The 18378-nt window shown below is 31.0% G+C and overlaps 1 protein-coding gene across 1 annotated transcript; it reads left to right on the top strand.

Annotated features, from left to right (window-relative positions):
* The first annotated feature begins 2920 nt into the window (after positions 1-2920).
* Positions 2921-11530, top strand: LOC114758326 (putative E3 ubiquitin-protein ligase LIN). The gene is made up of 8 exons (XM_028947372.1): positions 2921-3156; positions 6265-7314; positions 7425-7566; positions 7653-8617; positions 8829-8976; positions 9086-9340; positions 9961-10270; positions 11245-11530. Exons 2-8 carry the CDS (start codon positions 6275-6277, stop codon positions 11373-11375), a joined length of 2991 nt encoding a protein of 996 aa, XP_028803205.1. The 5' UTR covers positions 2921-3156; positions 6265-6274; the 3' UTR covers positions 11376-11530.
* Positions 11531-18378: the final 6848 nt, after the last annotated feature.

Below are 18378 nucleotides of genomic sequence, written 5' to 3' on the forward strand. Positions count from 1 at the left end.
CTTAATTAACCCTGCGAACGACGTGTCCGATGACCATCATATATAATAATATATGCATGTTTGCAAGATCCATGCATCAGACGTAACTCCAACTTGCATTATTATTTAGTTAAATAAAACCATTTGACATAATTAATTTTGCAGCATGTATGCATATATGGAAGCGGCTTTCCTTTTCTACCCTTACCGTCTCCTCTACCTACCCAAAACTATGCTGTTTTGGGTGTTAAAATTGAAGCCTGACAAATTTTTTTCCTCTTTTGGTTCAAATCAAAATCCTTTATTTTGAAGTATTTTATAGTAATATTTAATATTTTAAAATAATTTTTAGTACACCTAACACCTAAAAATATATTTTGGTAGCTGCATTATGAACTATTTTTTTCAGTAGTAGTCAGTATCAAAAACTAATTTTTAGTGTATACAGTATCCTACATTATTTTCTTATAATAACACCCAATATCCTAAAATTAGTTTAGAATACTGTGTGCTATTGAAAAAACATGCATGTCCAACTTGCTAGATACCTGGTGCTACTAGAAAGTTATTTTAAAGTATTTCTCTAGTCCTAAATATAAGTTTCATTTTATAGTAAATTTATACTACAAAATAGGTCTTATATTTAAGACCGGAAGAGTATTAAATGTAATAAAAATTATTCCAGTAAAAATACTTCAAAGTAATAGATATTGATTTAAACAAAAAGTAGTCAACCTCTATTTTTAAGATACTAAATGCTATTGAAAAAATAGTTCATAAAGCAGCTTGCTAGATATTAGGCACTATTGAAAAATATTTTTAAGTGTTAGGAGTGTTAAAATTATTTTAAGATAGTGAATGTTATTAAAAAATAAAAAAAATGACCCCCTTTATTTTTAGAGAGAATTACAATTAAATCTCACAGAAGAGAAATAATTACCAAAAGATCTCAATAACAATATCAACAGCTTATAATGACAAGTCTTATAGTGCGAATGACAACCTCAGAACTTATTTTTTAATTATTTTTTTATTTAGGACCTCACTGTAATTCTCTTTTATTTTTTCATTAGGATGATATAGTTTTGGACTGACAAGGAGAAGTGTACGGTAAAAATAGGGGTAGAGGGGCAAAGCCGCTTTCAATACATAAGCACCAGAATACAAGCAGCACAACTCTGTTCGTTGCATTATTTGTTGCCACGCAGCTTCCTAAGTTGTCCATTTTATATTATTTACTTTGCAATGTGACGACAAGTACAGTTTAATAAATAACTTATCAGTGGGTCCCATGCCCACAACGAATCCTCGTGTTCCCAATTTCCAGCTGGAGTCTTCTGGTACATGAATTAATTGTTAAATATTAACAGTATTCGCACTGAGGACAATAAAAAAACAAAACAAAACAAAACAAAATTTGGTAGCAACTTGTAACAATTTATAGAAATGGTTTGTTAAAAACCAGTCGCACAATTGTAAAACTGCTTTGGGAATTCGTATTATCGTGAGACAATCTTCCTAAAAATGTGTGTTTTTTACTGTTAATCGTACCAAACAGTTTGTGTTTGTGATTTTTTGGGTTTCAGGAACAAAAAGCTTTGTACTTTTGATTTGTCCCACTGGTGCCGTGGTTAGGCAAGCTTATTTTGTTTTCAGATCTTGGGAATCTCGCATACACAAGTTTGATGTCTTTTTGACATAACAACTTTCTCAAATAATTAAGCATTTAATGATGCTTTAAGGACAAAAAATTCAAACCAACCAGTAGATCAGCTCATGGAAAGCTTTGTTAACTTAATAATTGGTCTTGAGTTTAAATCTTAGCATGAATGTAATTTTGTTAACAAGTGGTATCGAGTTTGAACTACATAAATATACAGTTGTCTTAAATGCATGTTTTAGGAAATTTTTTCATTGTAACCCAATCCGAATTAGTCAAGATCTGATGTGATTATTAGCAGTAGATGGCAAGTGGTTTGATATCTTAAAAAAATAAGACATTGATTTGATGACATTTGTATTCTTAAAACAATGATTTGATGTCATTTTTATTCTTAAAACAATTTTTAAAAATATCAATCATCCTAAAATACGTAGATAATTATTAAAATATCTTAATGACAATTGAGTAATATATAATGACAAGTTTTAAAATAGAAAATAAAAATTCTTACTTGTTATTAGGATTTTTTATGATTATATTCTTTTTTTGGAACCCCTTAATAATTCTCCCAAGTACAGATTAAAGATCCTCAAATATTAAAGTTGTTGAAATTTCGTTAGTGGGCTAATAAACATTGATATTAACTACTAATTTAAAGAATAGGGTCTAGTTTGACTTATAAAAAACTTCATTAAAATACCACTTGAAAATTTTAAACTAGCTGAAACTATTTTTTTTTTAATTTTGGAAAACGTTTTTTCTTACTATCTAAGAATTAGTTGACTAATTTAAAGAGATTAAGAAATAAGTTGAGTTAGTTATTTGTAATATATAGGTATTGTCTTTCTTAAAATATCTTGCTAATCAATTATATTGGTTAAAACTACTATTATTAAAAAGACTTTCTTGTGAAAAAATACATAAATATGAGAGAAAAAGTGATTGAGATTTTATATTTAGGAGTAAAATAAAAGTTAAACAAGATCTTATATTAAAGACTTAAGGTAATATTAAGTTTACTGATACAAATTTTAATATTATAGAAAAATAAAATAAAGTCGTATAAAAAATTTACTGCTTCTGTAAAACAAGGACTAATCAAATCTTAGCGATTTTTGGTCTTCTAAATAATTAGACTTTCCTGCGTGAGAATTATGGGTCCTTTTCCCTAATTTTCCCTAAAAAAAATAAATAAAACCCACCACGTATTTTTATATACTCCATTGCTCTGTTTTTATGGGGTCCGATAGGCACGAGAAAACTGTCCAGAGGCTCTCTCTCTCTCTCTCTCTCTCTCGCATATTGGGTTCTTGCTCTCAACGCCAGATTAGATTCTCTTTCCTCTCGTTCTTCCTTCTTGTCAACTGTGTGTTCATGTGGTTGGCTTCATACAATCTCAAGCTGGGTGCTGTTTCAATCGTTGAGGTCTTCTTTCATCGTTCGATACAGTGCTGTGGTGTGTCTGCGTATACAGAGCTTCAAATTTTTTCTTCATATATGTGATGTTGTTGGGGGTATGTTCCAAGATCTTCCTCCTCTTATGCTTTTAGAATACTGGATTTTTTTTTTATTTTTTATGTAGTAGAACGTTGCTTTTTCCTCTTTGCTCTGTTATGCGTATGGACAGGAAAGTCTCATTGGTGTTAGATTTGAGCTTTATCAAGTTTTGGCGACTAAATAACTTTGAATTGTAAGGCTGTAATTTTAAGAGGAACATGTTTTAGAACTTGCCAAATTAAATGCACACTAGTGTTCGGCAAAATGTTTGAAAGGAAAATTTAAGGCAAAATATTGGTACTGAAGGGAATAGTGAAACTTTTGTGAAACTACTATGATGCTTGAATGTTATCTGGTTGTTAAACCGCGCAGCATGACGTTTATTTATAGGTTAGAAGTTGTTAAGAAATTTAATTTATGCAGCTTTGTGACTTAACAAGGATCTTTAAAGTTGCTTGATTAGCAATATGAGATAATAATGATTGTTTTATGACTTGATTTTTATAATGCACACCCACACGAGGTGTTTGGAAAATTGTGTGTAAAAGAGGAAATTGGGTTAAATTAAGATTGTCTGAGTTAATTTTGTGGATTGCATGTGAAGTGTTTGATTAAATGCCAGAGAAGAAAATCTTATGGAATTGATAATGAAATTTGTAGATGACAATGTTGAGCAAATTATTAGATGAGAGTCAATTAGTGTTTTAATTGAAATTTGATTAAAAATATTGAATATGAAAGGTATTTAAAATTCAATTCAATGACATTATAAACAACACTGTTGGGAAACTCCAATGGTTAGGTTTGTTTATTCTCATGTTAATTTTGGGAAGAATATGTGGTGAGTGATTGTGCTTGCGAAGTTGTCGAAGAATTCTAAAATGGTTTAAAGAACACAAGGCTTCTATACTATGAAGTTAATATATTGATTGTGAGGTAATGAATGCATTTTTATACAGAAGAATTTGGTTTTACAATTCGAAATGAAAAAAAAAAAAAAAAGCATTCTGTGTGTGTGTGTAATAAATAAGGTAAATGTCTTGTGATGGGAAGGATTCTTAACCTTGAGAAAATATGAAGTAAAAGAATTACATTGAAGTGATGATCTGGTTAGGTGTTTAGGTGGTCACAAGAGTGATTGTTTTGGGAAGTCTCAGAAAGAATGAATCATATTTTCAAAAACACACTGGGATGAGTGAATAGCGTCTCATGATAACTTTTGTAAATAGTGTGTGTGTGTATATTTCAATTTGTTATTTTTTCATTTTATATGATCGATATTGATTTTTAAGCATTATTTTCCGAAAAAACCGGTTTGTTGGAATTATATCACTTTTTTTTAATGATACTTAAATGTTCAAATGGAATAGTTTTTTTAAAAGTTAATTCTTTAACTGTTTCGTATCATTTTATTTATTTCAAATCTTTTTTTAAAAATGTTAAAGGAAGCCTCTGAGGATTTTGTAAAATTTCACATGAACATCGCGCGCGCCTGTATATATATATTGGAAATGTCCCCATTCAAGCTTATGCTGTTTGAAAAGAAATATTTTTCGTTGTCTCATGGCATTTGAAAGGAAAATTTTGAAAATGTTATTTGCAAACCTTCGTGCTAGGATCACTTGTTATAGAATAATTTTTATGAGATATCATTATCAGAAAAAGATATTTTTTGTTTTCTTAATGGTAAATTGATCCCATACATGCTTCTAAATGTGTTTGTGAGGATTGCATAAAAAAAAAACAGGTTGCTAACAACAATATTATTAGTCTTTAATGCGTCATAATTAATATTGAGCTCGCTTGTTTCATGACTTCAATTGCACTTGTTATTTGTGGCTTTGGCTATAATTGTTATTCACGAATTCGACTGCGCTTGTTCATTCATGGCTTGTTTCATATTATTTCATGATTGGATTTTCTCTAAATGAGCTGTTTAAATGTTGAGTTACTTTAAAAAGTGTTTTATATACTTAATTTCATTCATATTTTAATGAGTTTTACAGAAATTGAAAGCAATGGTAAATCACTTATTTGCATTTGCATAATTTGTTATTTTAGTATTTGTTTATCTTATTTTTATCAATGGGGCATTATTCACTAATAAATTATTTTGGTATCAAATAACACCGCTGGCCTGCATATTCTGTTTTGAGGGCCTTCATTACTAATCAAAACTTGTAGATCTATTTGACTAGTTGCTTATTCATGTAAATAGAAACTTACACTTATTTACTATTTTAATAGGCTAAAATATATATTTAGTCCTTTAATTTTACACAAGGTTTTAATTTAGTCCCTTAACTTTAAAAAAACATACATTTGGTCCTTTAATCTTAAAATCATTAGGCTTTCATGATGATTTTTTGTAACAATCATGGATGTTTTGAAAATTAAACTAAATATGTTAGCATTTGAGAATATTTTATCAACATTTAAGATCTTAATGTCATTATTTTTTAAAAAAATTTCAGGGTTAAAAAGACTAAAAATATATTTTTTAAAATTAAGGGACTAAATTAAAACCTTGTATGAAGTTAAAAAACCAAATACTCTTTCGATCTTTAATATAAGACCCATTTAACTAATTTGATTAGATTAAGAAAGTTAGGTAAGTTAGTTAATTATAAGAAATATAACATGTTTTTCCTAAAACACCATAATCATCTTTATTAACACCATCTCTCTTTTCTACCTAATTATGATTGTGGGAGTATTCATAAGGGTAATTTAGAGAAAATTGATAAATATGAGAAATGAGTCTTATATTTAGGATAAAAACCAACTCAACAATTAGGTCCTATAAGATCAGAGAAGTATATACTTTAGCCTTTTATAATATTAATTTATAGGCAGGATCCATGTCCTGTTTTATCGTTCTGAAATGTTTGCATGTTCTTACATGTCTTAGAATTAATATATGTGCGCTTGAGATTAGAATAATTATTACCTCAAGAAATTGTTTATTTGTTTTAACACTTAAGAAATGTGAATTCTCCCGTATTTCGTGTCGGTTATGTAATTTTTGGGCGTGAAACTTATTGCTTTTCGATTGAATTCTTCGAAATATGTCAATACTTATCGGCGAAACGCTTGTCTTCCTTCACTCCTTTCCCCACTAGCAGCACACCACACATGGCCTCTTCTCTACGAGAACTTCTCACACAAGAAGGCTTCCACTACGAAAATCGAAATCGATTCAAGTCCAAAGACCAGGCCGAAGCAAAACAACTCTCTCTCTACATTTGCCATGATCGGAAAAGCTTTGATTTTTCTGATGACAAGCTACAAAAATCTGTTACGCGAAATGGGTCTTTGTCATTTCAATCCAAAAGGGTTGGTTCGTCTGAAACCTCTAATTCAAACTCAAATTCAAGAGTATGTGAAGGACCTCCCATGGATGAAGTCGCGATTCGAGCAGTGATTGCTATACTTAGTGGGTACATAGGAAATTACAAAAACAACGTTTCTTTTCGCGAAACGATACGAGAAAAATGCAATTCTTGCTTGATGAACAAACGAAAGAACGATTTGGATAGTCAGATTTTGGTGAACTTGGAAATGGGTATGGAGAGCATTGATAGATTGGTACAAGATCAAGGGTTGAAGAAGAAACAAATGAGAATCAAAAGCATGCGAAATTCCATTGAGCTTTTAACCATCGTTGCTTCTTTGAATTCTAAAACGTCCAAAGAAGATTCAACTTGTGGAATACCCAATTCACATCTCTCTGCTTGTGCTCAGCTCTACTTGGCTATAGTGTACAAGCTTGAGAAAAATGATCGTATTTCCGCAAAGCACCTTCTACAAGTGTTTTGTGATTCCCCATTTTTGGCTAGAACCTTTTTACTTCCTGAGCTTTGGGAGCACTTATTTCTACCCCATCTTCTGCATCTCAAAATTTGGTTCACGAAAGAGCTTGAGTACCTCTCAAACGAAGCTCATGATCAAGAGAGACAAAAGAAATTGAAGGCTTTAAGCAAAGTATACAATGAGAAAATGGATAAAGGAACTACTCTATTTGCTTTGTACTATAAGCAGTGGTTGAAAGTTGGGGCTAATGAGCCTCCGATTCCGAGTGTACCATTGCCATCAAGGCCAAGGCACAACAGGCCATCAAGAAGAACTTCATCAGATTCTTTCACTTCACATAAATCATCAATGAACCAGAACTTGTAAGTGATATGTAAATCTTGTATTAATAGAAAGAGGCAAAGGGATTGAGTGTGTATATTTTAATTCTGTCAATCTGTTTTTATATGTGTTGGGTATCTATAATATGCAGGTACCAAGCAGTGTTTGGATCCAAACTGGAGCAAAAATCAACTAGTTCTGATGACCGAACTGGAGTGTTGAGAATTACCTGGCATTCAGAGAGAGATGAATATTTGGGTGGGGATGAATACTGTAGCAATAGTACTGTGCAGGTTATCTTTTCGTTGGCTTATCTTTTTATAGTTTCGTATCTTCTGATTTTTAACATGGACGTTGCCAATTTTCTTGATTTTGACAGAAAGAAGACAGGAAGATGACTTCTTTTGGAAGCTCTCCAAGGAAAATCAATAGAAACCTTTCTGAATTGCCTGAGTCGTGGAGATCAGACTATTTCCAGTGTTTTTCTTGCAGGAATATACCGGCAGAAGGCTTGGTAGTTGGCAATAATACAGATAGCAATGTTTTCCCAGCAAAGCGAACAAATCTTTCAGGTGATCTTATTGAAGCTATTAGAACACTATGTTCATCAGGAGTTCTAAGCGAATGTGAATTTGGAATTCATGTGATCACCAAAGCTTGGTTGAACTCTGATGGTGATCCTCTCCTTGTAGAAGCCTTGTCAAATCATAATGTGATTGAGGCCATGCTTGAGGTGTTATTTGCCTCTAATGAAGATGAAATTCTAGAATTGCTAATATCAATTTTAGCAGAATTAGTAGGTAGGAATTCTGCTGTAAGCCAAATTATACTGAACTCAGATCCACAGCTTGAAGTCTTTGTCAGACTTCTTAGAAGCACAAGTCTATTTCTTAAAGCAGCAGTACTACTTTATCTGTCTAAACCACAGGCAAAGCAAATGTTGTCATCAGAATGGGTGCCATTAGTGCTTCGGGTTCTAGAATTTGGAGACAAGATACAGACACTTTTTGCAGTGCAATGTAGTCCTCATAAGGCAGCATTTTACTTGTTGGACCAACTCCTTACTGGTTTTGATGATGACAAGAACTTAGAGAATGCAAGGCAAGTTGTTTCTCTTGGGGGATTGACATTACTGAGCAAAAGAATTGAAGCAGGGGAAATTTACGAGAGAAATAAAGCTACTTTGATAATTTTGTGTTGCACTCGCGCAGAAGGAAGCTGTCGCAATTTCTTAGTTGAAAATTTCAATAAGGCTTCTCTACTAGAACTCCTTGTTCTTGATTATACTACAAACTTCAGTGGCTCTACCTTGTCTTTGCTAGCAGAGTTACTCTGTCTTGACAGGTACGTGTATCTTAGTAATGGCCTTCTCTAAAATATCATTTCTCTATCTTGTTATTATTATTATTATTATTATTTTTTTTTGCTCTGACTGTGATTTAAACTCAAGATAATTCCTTTGAGTCTAAGCTCATTGGTTTTGAGAAGTCTTTTTGTTATTTGGTTCTTCTTTTCCTTATCAGAAGGTGTTTTGATTCTGTTTGGATATTAACAGAAGAACTAGAATTTCCAATTTCTTAAGAGGACTCAAAGAAGGCTGGGGTGGCTTAAACACGATGCACATTTTGTTTATGTACCTAAGGAAGGCTCTGCCTGAAGAACGACAGTTAGTTGCAACAGTATTGTTGATGCTTGATCTTATGGTAAAATCCCCCCCCCCAAAAAAAAAAAAAAACTTTTAGGCCACTAAGTTACTCCATATGTTGGAGTTTCTTAAAGGGTTTCCAAATGTGAATGATAGTTATGTTTCAGGAAGATCCTTTCAAGGGCAGCTTTTATAGAGAAGAAGCAGTTGAGACGATTGTGGCTGGTTTAAATTGTGAGATGTGTGATGATAGAATTCAGGAGCAATCAGCTAGAGCTTTGCTCATGTTGGGAGGCAGATTTTCTTACACAGGAGAATCTATAATGGAGAAATGGCTTTTACAGAAAGCAGGCTTCCAAGAAAGTTGCTTCCATGATTCATGTCTTGGCAAGGAGATTGTTGTCTATGACTCAACACCTCTTGTAAGCTATCACTGAAAAACTTGAACGCTTAGTCTCTAATTTCTTGTGTCTCAAGCTTTCACAAGAGAATGTGTACTTATCATTTCGCACTTGGTCTTCTTGACCATGACATTTTGCATGTTAACTAGAAGTCTTTATATATGTTATATGAAATTTAAGACTTGTGAATAGTGCGACTTGTTTGGAACATTGGTATATAAGATGAATAAAAAGTCATGGGGTTTTACATGACAATTTTCTTAGTTTTATTATACTCTCTCAATCTTAAATGTGCAAACTAAATAACTAATTTGCTGAGATTAAGAAACTTAGTCAAGTGTTATCAGTAAAAAAGATTGTGACAATTTTCCTAAAGTATCTCTTTAATTATCTGCATTAGAAACTACACTTTTCATGGAAAATTTCTTATCTATGTGCAATCAATAGGCAGAATATTTAGGAAAAAAAATCTAATTTGGGAGACAGTGAATTGATGTTTTATATTAGGGATCAAAGCAAATATATTCATTAGCTGTTACATTTATGACTAGAAGGAGTGCAAAAATTATCAGTATCTTGAATATAATAGAGTCTCCCGATCCTAAAACACATTTAACCATTTGTATTTAATGGATTGATAGATACAAGAAGAGGAAGAAGAGGAGAATTGGCAAGAGAGGGTAGCCTATGCAATGTTGAAAAGTGGACACAAGAAATTACTATTAGGGCTTGCAGAATCCATGGCTCATGGAATTCCATACTTGAGTCGAGCAAGCCTCGTGACGGTCTCATGGATGAGCAACTACCTTCACCTTGTTGAGGACACAGAGTTGCCAACAGTGGCTTCCTCTATCTTGATGCCACAGTTATTGCAATCCTTGAATTATGACAGGGACAATGAGGAGAGGGTGCTTGCTTCTTTTTCTTTACTATGCCTCTTAAAGGCTTCAGGTATGCCTCTTTTGTCATCTTCATCTTTGTTCAAAACATTTTAATTCCTAGACTTGACTCATTTATGATTCAAATAAGTAAAAGAGTTTAGCATATTCAAACGGCTTAGTGATTTTAATGAAGGCTTTGTTACATGTACGATGTATAAGAGATTGGTTGAAATTTTAGACCGTTACGATAAATGTAAAATTTATAAGATATATTTTTCATTACTCAAAATAAATATGGTTTCTCGTGAAACCTAACATAGTTGTTAAAAATGCATGCAAATGTCTAAAATTTAATGATGATTTAATGTTGTTAGATGTTGGTTTCATGTGTTACATATAATTTGAAAAATAAGTCACTACTCATAAGTAATAATATAATAGGGCTAAATTATAAATCTACCTATGAAGTAATATCCTTCTTGTGTATATGACACCATAAAGTTTCCTAAGGTGCAACACAACACATGAAAGTTCTCAAATGGAACAAAAATAATATGTTCGTCACCACTCTGAAGTAGCAAATGTTATAGATATAACATGACATTTTGCTTCATTTGAGTATGTTCATGTGTAGCTAAAGAAATTTTACGGTATCTAATGTGAATTGGAAAAAAAAAAAAACTTCATAGGTAGATTTGCATATTAATCTCAAATGATATAATCAGTTAGAATCTTACATTTGATATTTTTTTAAAAAATGTTTGTATTATATATATGTATAAATAGATGAGAATAATGTGGCTTAACAAAAAGCCATCAAATGTGGTCCCCCCGGATATTTCATGGAGTTTGATGATATAAATAGTAAAACTCATAAGAGTTTTGTTAGTGTTAGGCATTGCATGAATCCTATTATTCATGAATTATTGTTTGAATTTATCATAAAGGAATATTTTGGGATGAATAATATTATATTGAATATTAATAATTAGGCATGAGCTTGAGATTTGATTGGTCCCTCACGTGGGGACATGATATGAACAGGAAGATGTGATGTTGCATGGCGAAATAAGGAGTCGCTGAGACAACTCCAAAACCTCTCATTGGTGACGTGGACAGCCGCTGAGCTCCTCTCCATTCTCTCCAAAACCAGCTTGCATCCACAACAACAATAACCAATAATTCATCTCTCTCTCTCTCTCTAAGTTATAGAAGGAGGATCTGTAATATGTATAATGAGATGATTTTGTATATATAACTGATTAACCCATGAAATTAAGGGATTGGTTCTTCCATAATAACACAATAATGCATATGTTTCATTAGCTGCCTCAAGTTCTTGCAGTTTTAAGAGCTCAGTTAATTAATGACTAGTTATTATTCTTTCAGTTAAAGGTTATAACATTTTCAACAGAACTCTAAATTTTGCAAATGATATATAGTTGAAAATCTCGTGAAGTGTAATTTTCAATTGAACAAGTTTTATATTAGAACACAATGTATAGTTTGAAATACAATTAAAAACAAAAGTGACCAAAGGTCAAAGTTGATTCAGCGCAGAATTCATATCTCAATACTTAGATTTCAAGTATTTATAATCTTGTTCATTTGATAAACTCCGCTTTGAGTAAATTTAAAAAGCTTATGCAGTCATTCTTTAAAGAAGATAAACGTTATTTCATATGTTACATAATCAAAGATCAGACTATAATAATTTTCAAAAAAAATTATATCTCATTTTTCTTTTCTAAAGCTAACATGCATGTTTTGAATTGAAATAACTTGAGGCAATCATACATATATAAATGAATGAGTTTTACGATTATAGCCTAAAGATTATTCCTATGAACTTTGAGTCCTTCATTCATCTAAACTTGTTTAAGTCTTTATCTTCATAAGCTCTTTTTCTATCATCTTCATTATTTCATCTTTATGTTCTTCATTTCCCGAATGATGCTTGAAATTGATCTCTCCATTTTTTTTCAAACATCCTTCAATAATATGACATTCATATAAACTAAGTGGTTGTTATGTCATATTATCAAAGGTTAACTTCTTCAACTTCTTTGATATATATGATCTAGTTTTCTCAGTCATATATATAGTTCAACCTTACAATGTCCACAAATGCAATAATGCTTTACAAAAGAAAAAAAAAAATTAAAGCGAGATGTTCTAATTGCGAGCTAATTAAAAATTAAAAGGAATATATAGCGATTTAGTGTGCCAAAAAAGGTTGAAAAATAATGATGGAAAGAGAAAAGAGTTTTTAATTTTTTTGGTCAAAAAAAGAGTTTTTAATTTGCATATGGATATGAATTTAGCCAACTGTGAGATTCCTGCGCAAGTGGTCTTCTTACAATAGATTGCGACATTGCCAGATAGTCCCATCTTCTTCCCCCTTCAAATATCTTCGAAAATTTAAATAATTGCAAACATATGAACTGTGCAATATTTAGTTTATATATAAGTGTGTATGTATATGTACCTGAATAATAATTAATGGGAATCTGATTGGTTACTATTTTACTATTAAATGATTAGCCTGGCACAGCTTACTACTTTGTCCTTTGTTATAATATCCTTTTAACTAAATTGTGTAGTTTAAGAAAACAGTTAAAATTAGTTAAAAACAATTAATATGTGACAAATACAATTTTTTTAAATATACCACTATATATAAATGGGTAAATGTGAGAGAATAAGAGTGGGATAAATGAAGAAAAATAATATATTAAATGCATTAAACTAGGGGTAAAATAGGTAATAATGTAATAAATGTTTAGACAAATTCAAAAAGAATCTTGTAAAAAAGAACAAACCTATTCAAAAAAGTGAATCTTATAATAAAGGACAGATGGAGTAATTCATTAACAAATAAAAATACTTATTTTTAATTTAATTTAGCCAAAATAATCATTTCAAATTACTTGTGGCAACTTTTGAAAAAAAAAAAGGCTTTTTACTAGTAACAACTTTATATATAATCACAAATTTTATACTGCTATACATAAACTAATTATTGACTCTTTAAGTTCGATTATTGTATCATAAAAAATGTTGAAACAAAAAACGAAGGCTGGTAATTAATTATCAAAAGCTTCAAGAAACAACATTTAAAGGTGGCCGGCAAAAGCAAAGAAAAAACTATTAATTTGGACAACAAACAAAAATTCTCTCATTTTTGGATTTGGAGAGTTGAAGTATCCAATATCCAACTGAATCTCGACATTTGTACTGTGGTAAAATTCTTTGCTGATTACAAATTTTGAGACGGTTACACAAATCCAAAAATGGTCAAAATAGTTAAAGGGTTAAAATCTCTAAGAATAATACAATATCATTTCATGAAAAATTATCACCCTAGTTAGTTGTGCTTCCTAATATTAATAAAATAACCTAGCTAAAACCCTATTATATATTAATCTCAAAATATACTCCGTCAATTCTTTTAAAGATGACAACTTATTAACTTTAAGGCCAATTTAATGTGATTAACTTACTTTCTTTAATTTTAATAGGGTATTTAAAAGGATGGGGAAAAAAAATAGGGTCGTTGAAAGTGAGATGGAAGTTTTAATAAATAGCACTACATATCATATGGTTCTCACAAAAAAACATATATAAATTATCGTAGCAAATACTGTTTAGAAGTCATGAACAGAAATAGCTCTTCAGCTATATTTATTAGAATAAAACTTTTTAAGAAATATTACTTTCAGTTTTTAATATAAGATCTCATTTTAAACTATAAACTAAATTTTATATTAGTATATGATATTTAGTGTGATCAATACAAATTTAAACATGCCAAGGGTCCATAAAAGGAAGTTCCTTAAACTTTTGTTTTTGGACAAATTCTCAGCTGGATATCTTACTAAAAAATGTATTAAGTTTTTTTTTTGGTTTCACTAACTCCAATCAATTTACACTTTGAATATTATCAAAGAATGCGTCCAAAATAAAAGGACCCACCTTGCATTGTACTTGGTTGAAATAAAATCAGGATAGGATTGCCCTCCAAGTTCTTCTGTGAATACAGCTGCACCCGAGTATTAATTGCGTCAATCATTAATTTTTGTGTTATGCAAATGTCATATGGTGCCCTCAAAACAAGGACAAACATCACATGACTAGGAGGACTTCCATTCACATTTCCTCTGATATGCTTCTTTCAAAGGTAATAACCCTAATTGTCTTTTTCCTGTAATCTTTGTCATCACATGATCATTCCCTCTCTTTCTCAGCTTTATCTTAATGAGGTCATCTTCTTATGCCCAAAACACTTCTGGCCAATCTGATCATCTGTCAAATATCAATAGACACTACATCATTTATATCTCATCTCCTTTTATCTTCCTAAAATCTATATCTATGTGAGAGGAAAACACAAACAAATTAAATACCCTCAAATACGCAAATCTCAATGTCAAAACCTTGAAATGACAGAATTTCTAGAGTGTTTAGGTAAAAACCAAACCATAATTTTAAAAGTATTTTTACAGTATACTGGAGGAAATTGTCTCGTTTTACAAAAAATACTTTTTAAAAACATTTATTGGTGTTGCCAAACACGTAACCTTGAAATGATATAATTTCTATGAAGTGACTACTAGATAAACCCATTTTTTACACCGCCTTATCTACATTATTTATTGCCTAATAAATGAGGCGGTGGTATTTTTGTAAATAACGGCACAATATTTATATTGGTTGTGCTCATGTCTGGTGTAATATTTTATTATTTATAATGGATGTCCAGGAAACAAATGTACACATAATTTATATACATCGGTTATGGTAAATAACCGGTGTTAATAATATGAATATAAGGAAACTAAAAGATGAGCCTCTCTCTTTCGTTTTCGCTCCCCTAAAGTAACGTGTCAGAACATCAAAGGTCATCATGTCCTATTATTGTCTACTTAAGCTTGGACATGAAAAACGGAAAAAATGAAATGACAACAAGGTTTAACAAGTAAAAGTTTTCACTTATCAACTAACAAGCTAAGACAATGATGGTTAATTTCACAAGTTTTTTTTTGGCTGAATATTAATAGTAACAACATTTTAAAATGTAACAATTTTAACTTGTCAAATAACAACAATAGTTAAGGCAATAACAACTTATTTTATTGAAGGCAATTCGGTTATTTTACAAAAACTTTATTCCCAAATATCTCTAAAGACTTCATGGGAATTAAGCTATTTGAAGGGACCATTTTGAAATTCCCATTGCTTTTTATGTCTTTATCACAATCTATATCTATGTATATAAACCCAGAGGGGGAAAAAGATCAATTGTGTCTTGTTTAATTATCAGCTTTTAATATAGTAATTGTATCCGTAATACTTTTGTAGCAGTTTTGGCTTTTTTCATACTACCTAATTTATATCTTTTGATCCCTCGTATGTAACATATATAATATATTTTACAGAATGTGGTGCAAGCGTCATTCTTACAAAAAATACACTATTTATGGAAGAAATCTCTCTCTGCGTTTGAATTGTGTTGCGGCTTCAGACTGTGTTTCTTCCATTGTCGTTTCTGTAAATGCATGCAGCAAACATATTTATCTCTAAGATAACACCAAAAACAGAAGTAGCAACAAAGCTATGTAAAGACAATAATCTATCCAAGATGAACCTTATTGCGTGCAATATATATAATCACCAATTATTGTTTGTGTATGTCTGGTCCCGGCCCCCTTGATATATATATATATATATATATATATATAATGTGGGAAGTGATACTACATTCTAGAGGGATACTACCCTATCTCTGAACGGACAGACAATAAGAAAGAAGAAAATGGCGACGAGGGACCACTTTGACAAGAGTTTCCGATGTTATAGGGTAAATTAGAAAAAGATGTTCGTTCATATTCATGGGATGGGAAGAGGAAATTTTATGTGCGAGATGAATTGGAGAATCTATTAGAATGGGAATAATCCAAATGGTAGATACAAGTTTGAATGGAAATAAGCTTATTTTTCAAATGGATTAGTACTTTTCCTTTCTGAAAGAGAAAAACCAAGTGGAGTTTAACTGAAAATAACACACATCAATACAGACCACAAAAACTGATGCATGCTTCTGCCTTTTAAGTAAGGTTTTGAGTTTAACTCTATGAATCAAGAAAAAATAACATTGAGATCCCTTGAAGTGAGATACACACAGAGGGAGTATATATAAAAGACGAAATTTATCTACAAAGTGTTGGTACTTTTTTTTCATTTCAGAAAATTTCAGGAAATCTCATGATTCAAAATTCTTTGATTTCCAAAACTTTCTCCCCTGTGATGCATGGAAGCTTAAAAAATGAATAGTAGTATGTGATTTATAGGGCAAGATCGCCAGGAATAAGCATGGTACTATCTCCAGTCCTAATTATAAGACCTTGTTTATAATCTGCAAACAAGATCTTATAATTAGGACCTGAGGTAGTATTAAAACTCAATTCTGGTGTTAAAATTCAATTCAGGGTCGCTCGGACAATTGAATTAGTGCCTTAGCCAGTTTGGTCCAAGTTAGATTTTATATCATACCTTTGTTGTAGTTCAACTCAAAGGCGGCGAACGTCAACATTCCAGTGATTGATGATGCATCAGAGGAGAAGAAACAGCCTAGAACTCATCGTTTAAAACTTTGCTTAAACATTACTTCTGTCTTGACTTGCGTTTGCTGTGTGTTTACTGTGCTGTGTTTTGTTGATGATGTTGTCATCTCTCTAGTCTCCTCTTAACATGCCGGTGGCATTGGCTGCCTTGTTGCAAGGGATAAAAAGTTAAAAATATAAACTATTTAAAAAAAAAGTATATGATTGTAAAATGTTTAAATCAAATATTAATAAACTTGATTATGTATTTTTCATTTAATATTATTATAAAATAGTAAATCTCAATCATTAAAAATTAATCTAGGTAGAGATAAGAAATGGAGAGATTATCTTACATTTCCACGCTTTTATTTTTGCTAAGCACAATCCTATTTGAGATACTATTAAGTACTAAATGTAGATATCTCTTTCTAGTAGGGCTTGAATTTTGGTTTGCTATGTTGTAAGGCATTCATTCTTTTCTCTAAACCCAATATCGTTGGTGCTGGTGCTCCGCACCTAATTTGTTTTGATATGACTCCTTTCTATGGACTACCTAATATGCGGGCCTAATGAAAGAGTGGAAAATGTCCTTCTAAAGGATCGATGGGTTAAAAACCCTTTTTGAATATTTGGGTATTCAAATGGGCTTCATAAACACCGATCGACATTTTGACGAATTTTTGGGCAATTGCATCCTTGATGTTTGATTCACAACTTTTACTGTTAAATAGAACTACTTTCAACGGAAAGATATTTGTGTCTAGTTAAAAAAAATCTCTTGTACTCTGGAAACCTACAATAAGGACAAGAACGATAAATATAGACACTCATATTATATAGGATTATTACTTAATACTCCTCCGGTCCTAATTATAAGACCCAATTGACTTATTTGAGGAGATTAAAGAAGTAAGTTAAGTTGGTTATTTATAATAAATAAGTGTTGTTATTCCTAAAATATCATTACTAATTAAGTATATTGGCTAAAACTATCATTATTAGAAGGATTATCTTGGAAAAAAATGCATAAATATAAGAGAGAAAATGGATTGGGTCTTATAATTAGGACCAAATAAAAAGTCAAATTGGGTCTTATAATAAGGACCGGAGGAGTATTTATTACTCTTTTTCGATTTTAAACATAAGAACTAATAGGTAAATTTATTTTAGTTCTAAATATAAGACGTTAATATATTTCATTATTGAAATTTATAATCACACATTAAGGTTTTTTAATCAAGAGAGCAAAATCCCATACAAATGATTAAAATAAGTTCTTTAGGACATGAAAAAATATCCTATTCAATGCATGAAAAAAAAGAAGATTAATCTATTTGCTAAAATGCCTGGATTATCACAATCTCAACATCTTTTTCGTTTTACCCTACGGATGTTATATAAGATGAAATTTGCTGAGTGCATGTGGTCAAGTAATAATTATTAAGACAATATTTATATCAAATTTCTTATATCTATTATGTCAAACTCTTTAATCACACATGAACATGTGTCCTATTTTTAAAACATTAAAATTTAATAGCATTTAATTATAAATTTCACATGGAACAAAAAA

This window comes from Neltuma alba, unplaced genomic scaffold (assembly GCF_004799145.2).
Source record: "Neltuma alba isolate B1F8T4 unplaced genomic scaffold, ASM479914v2 tig00010687_pilon, whole genome shotgun sequence".
NCBI classification, from domain to species: domain Eukaryota; kingdom Viridiplantae; phylum Streptophyta; class Magnoliopsida; order Fabales; family Fabaceae; genus Neltuma; species Neltuma alba.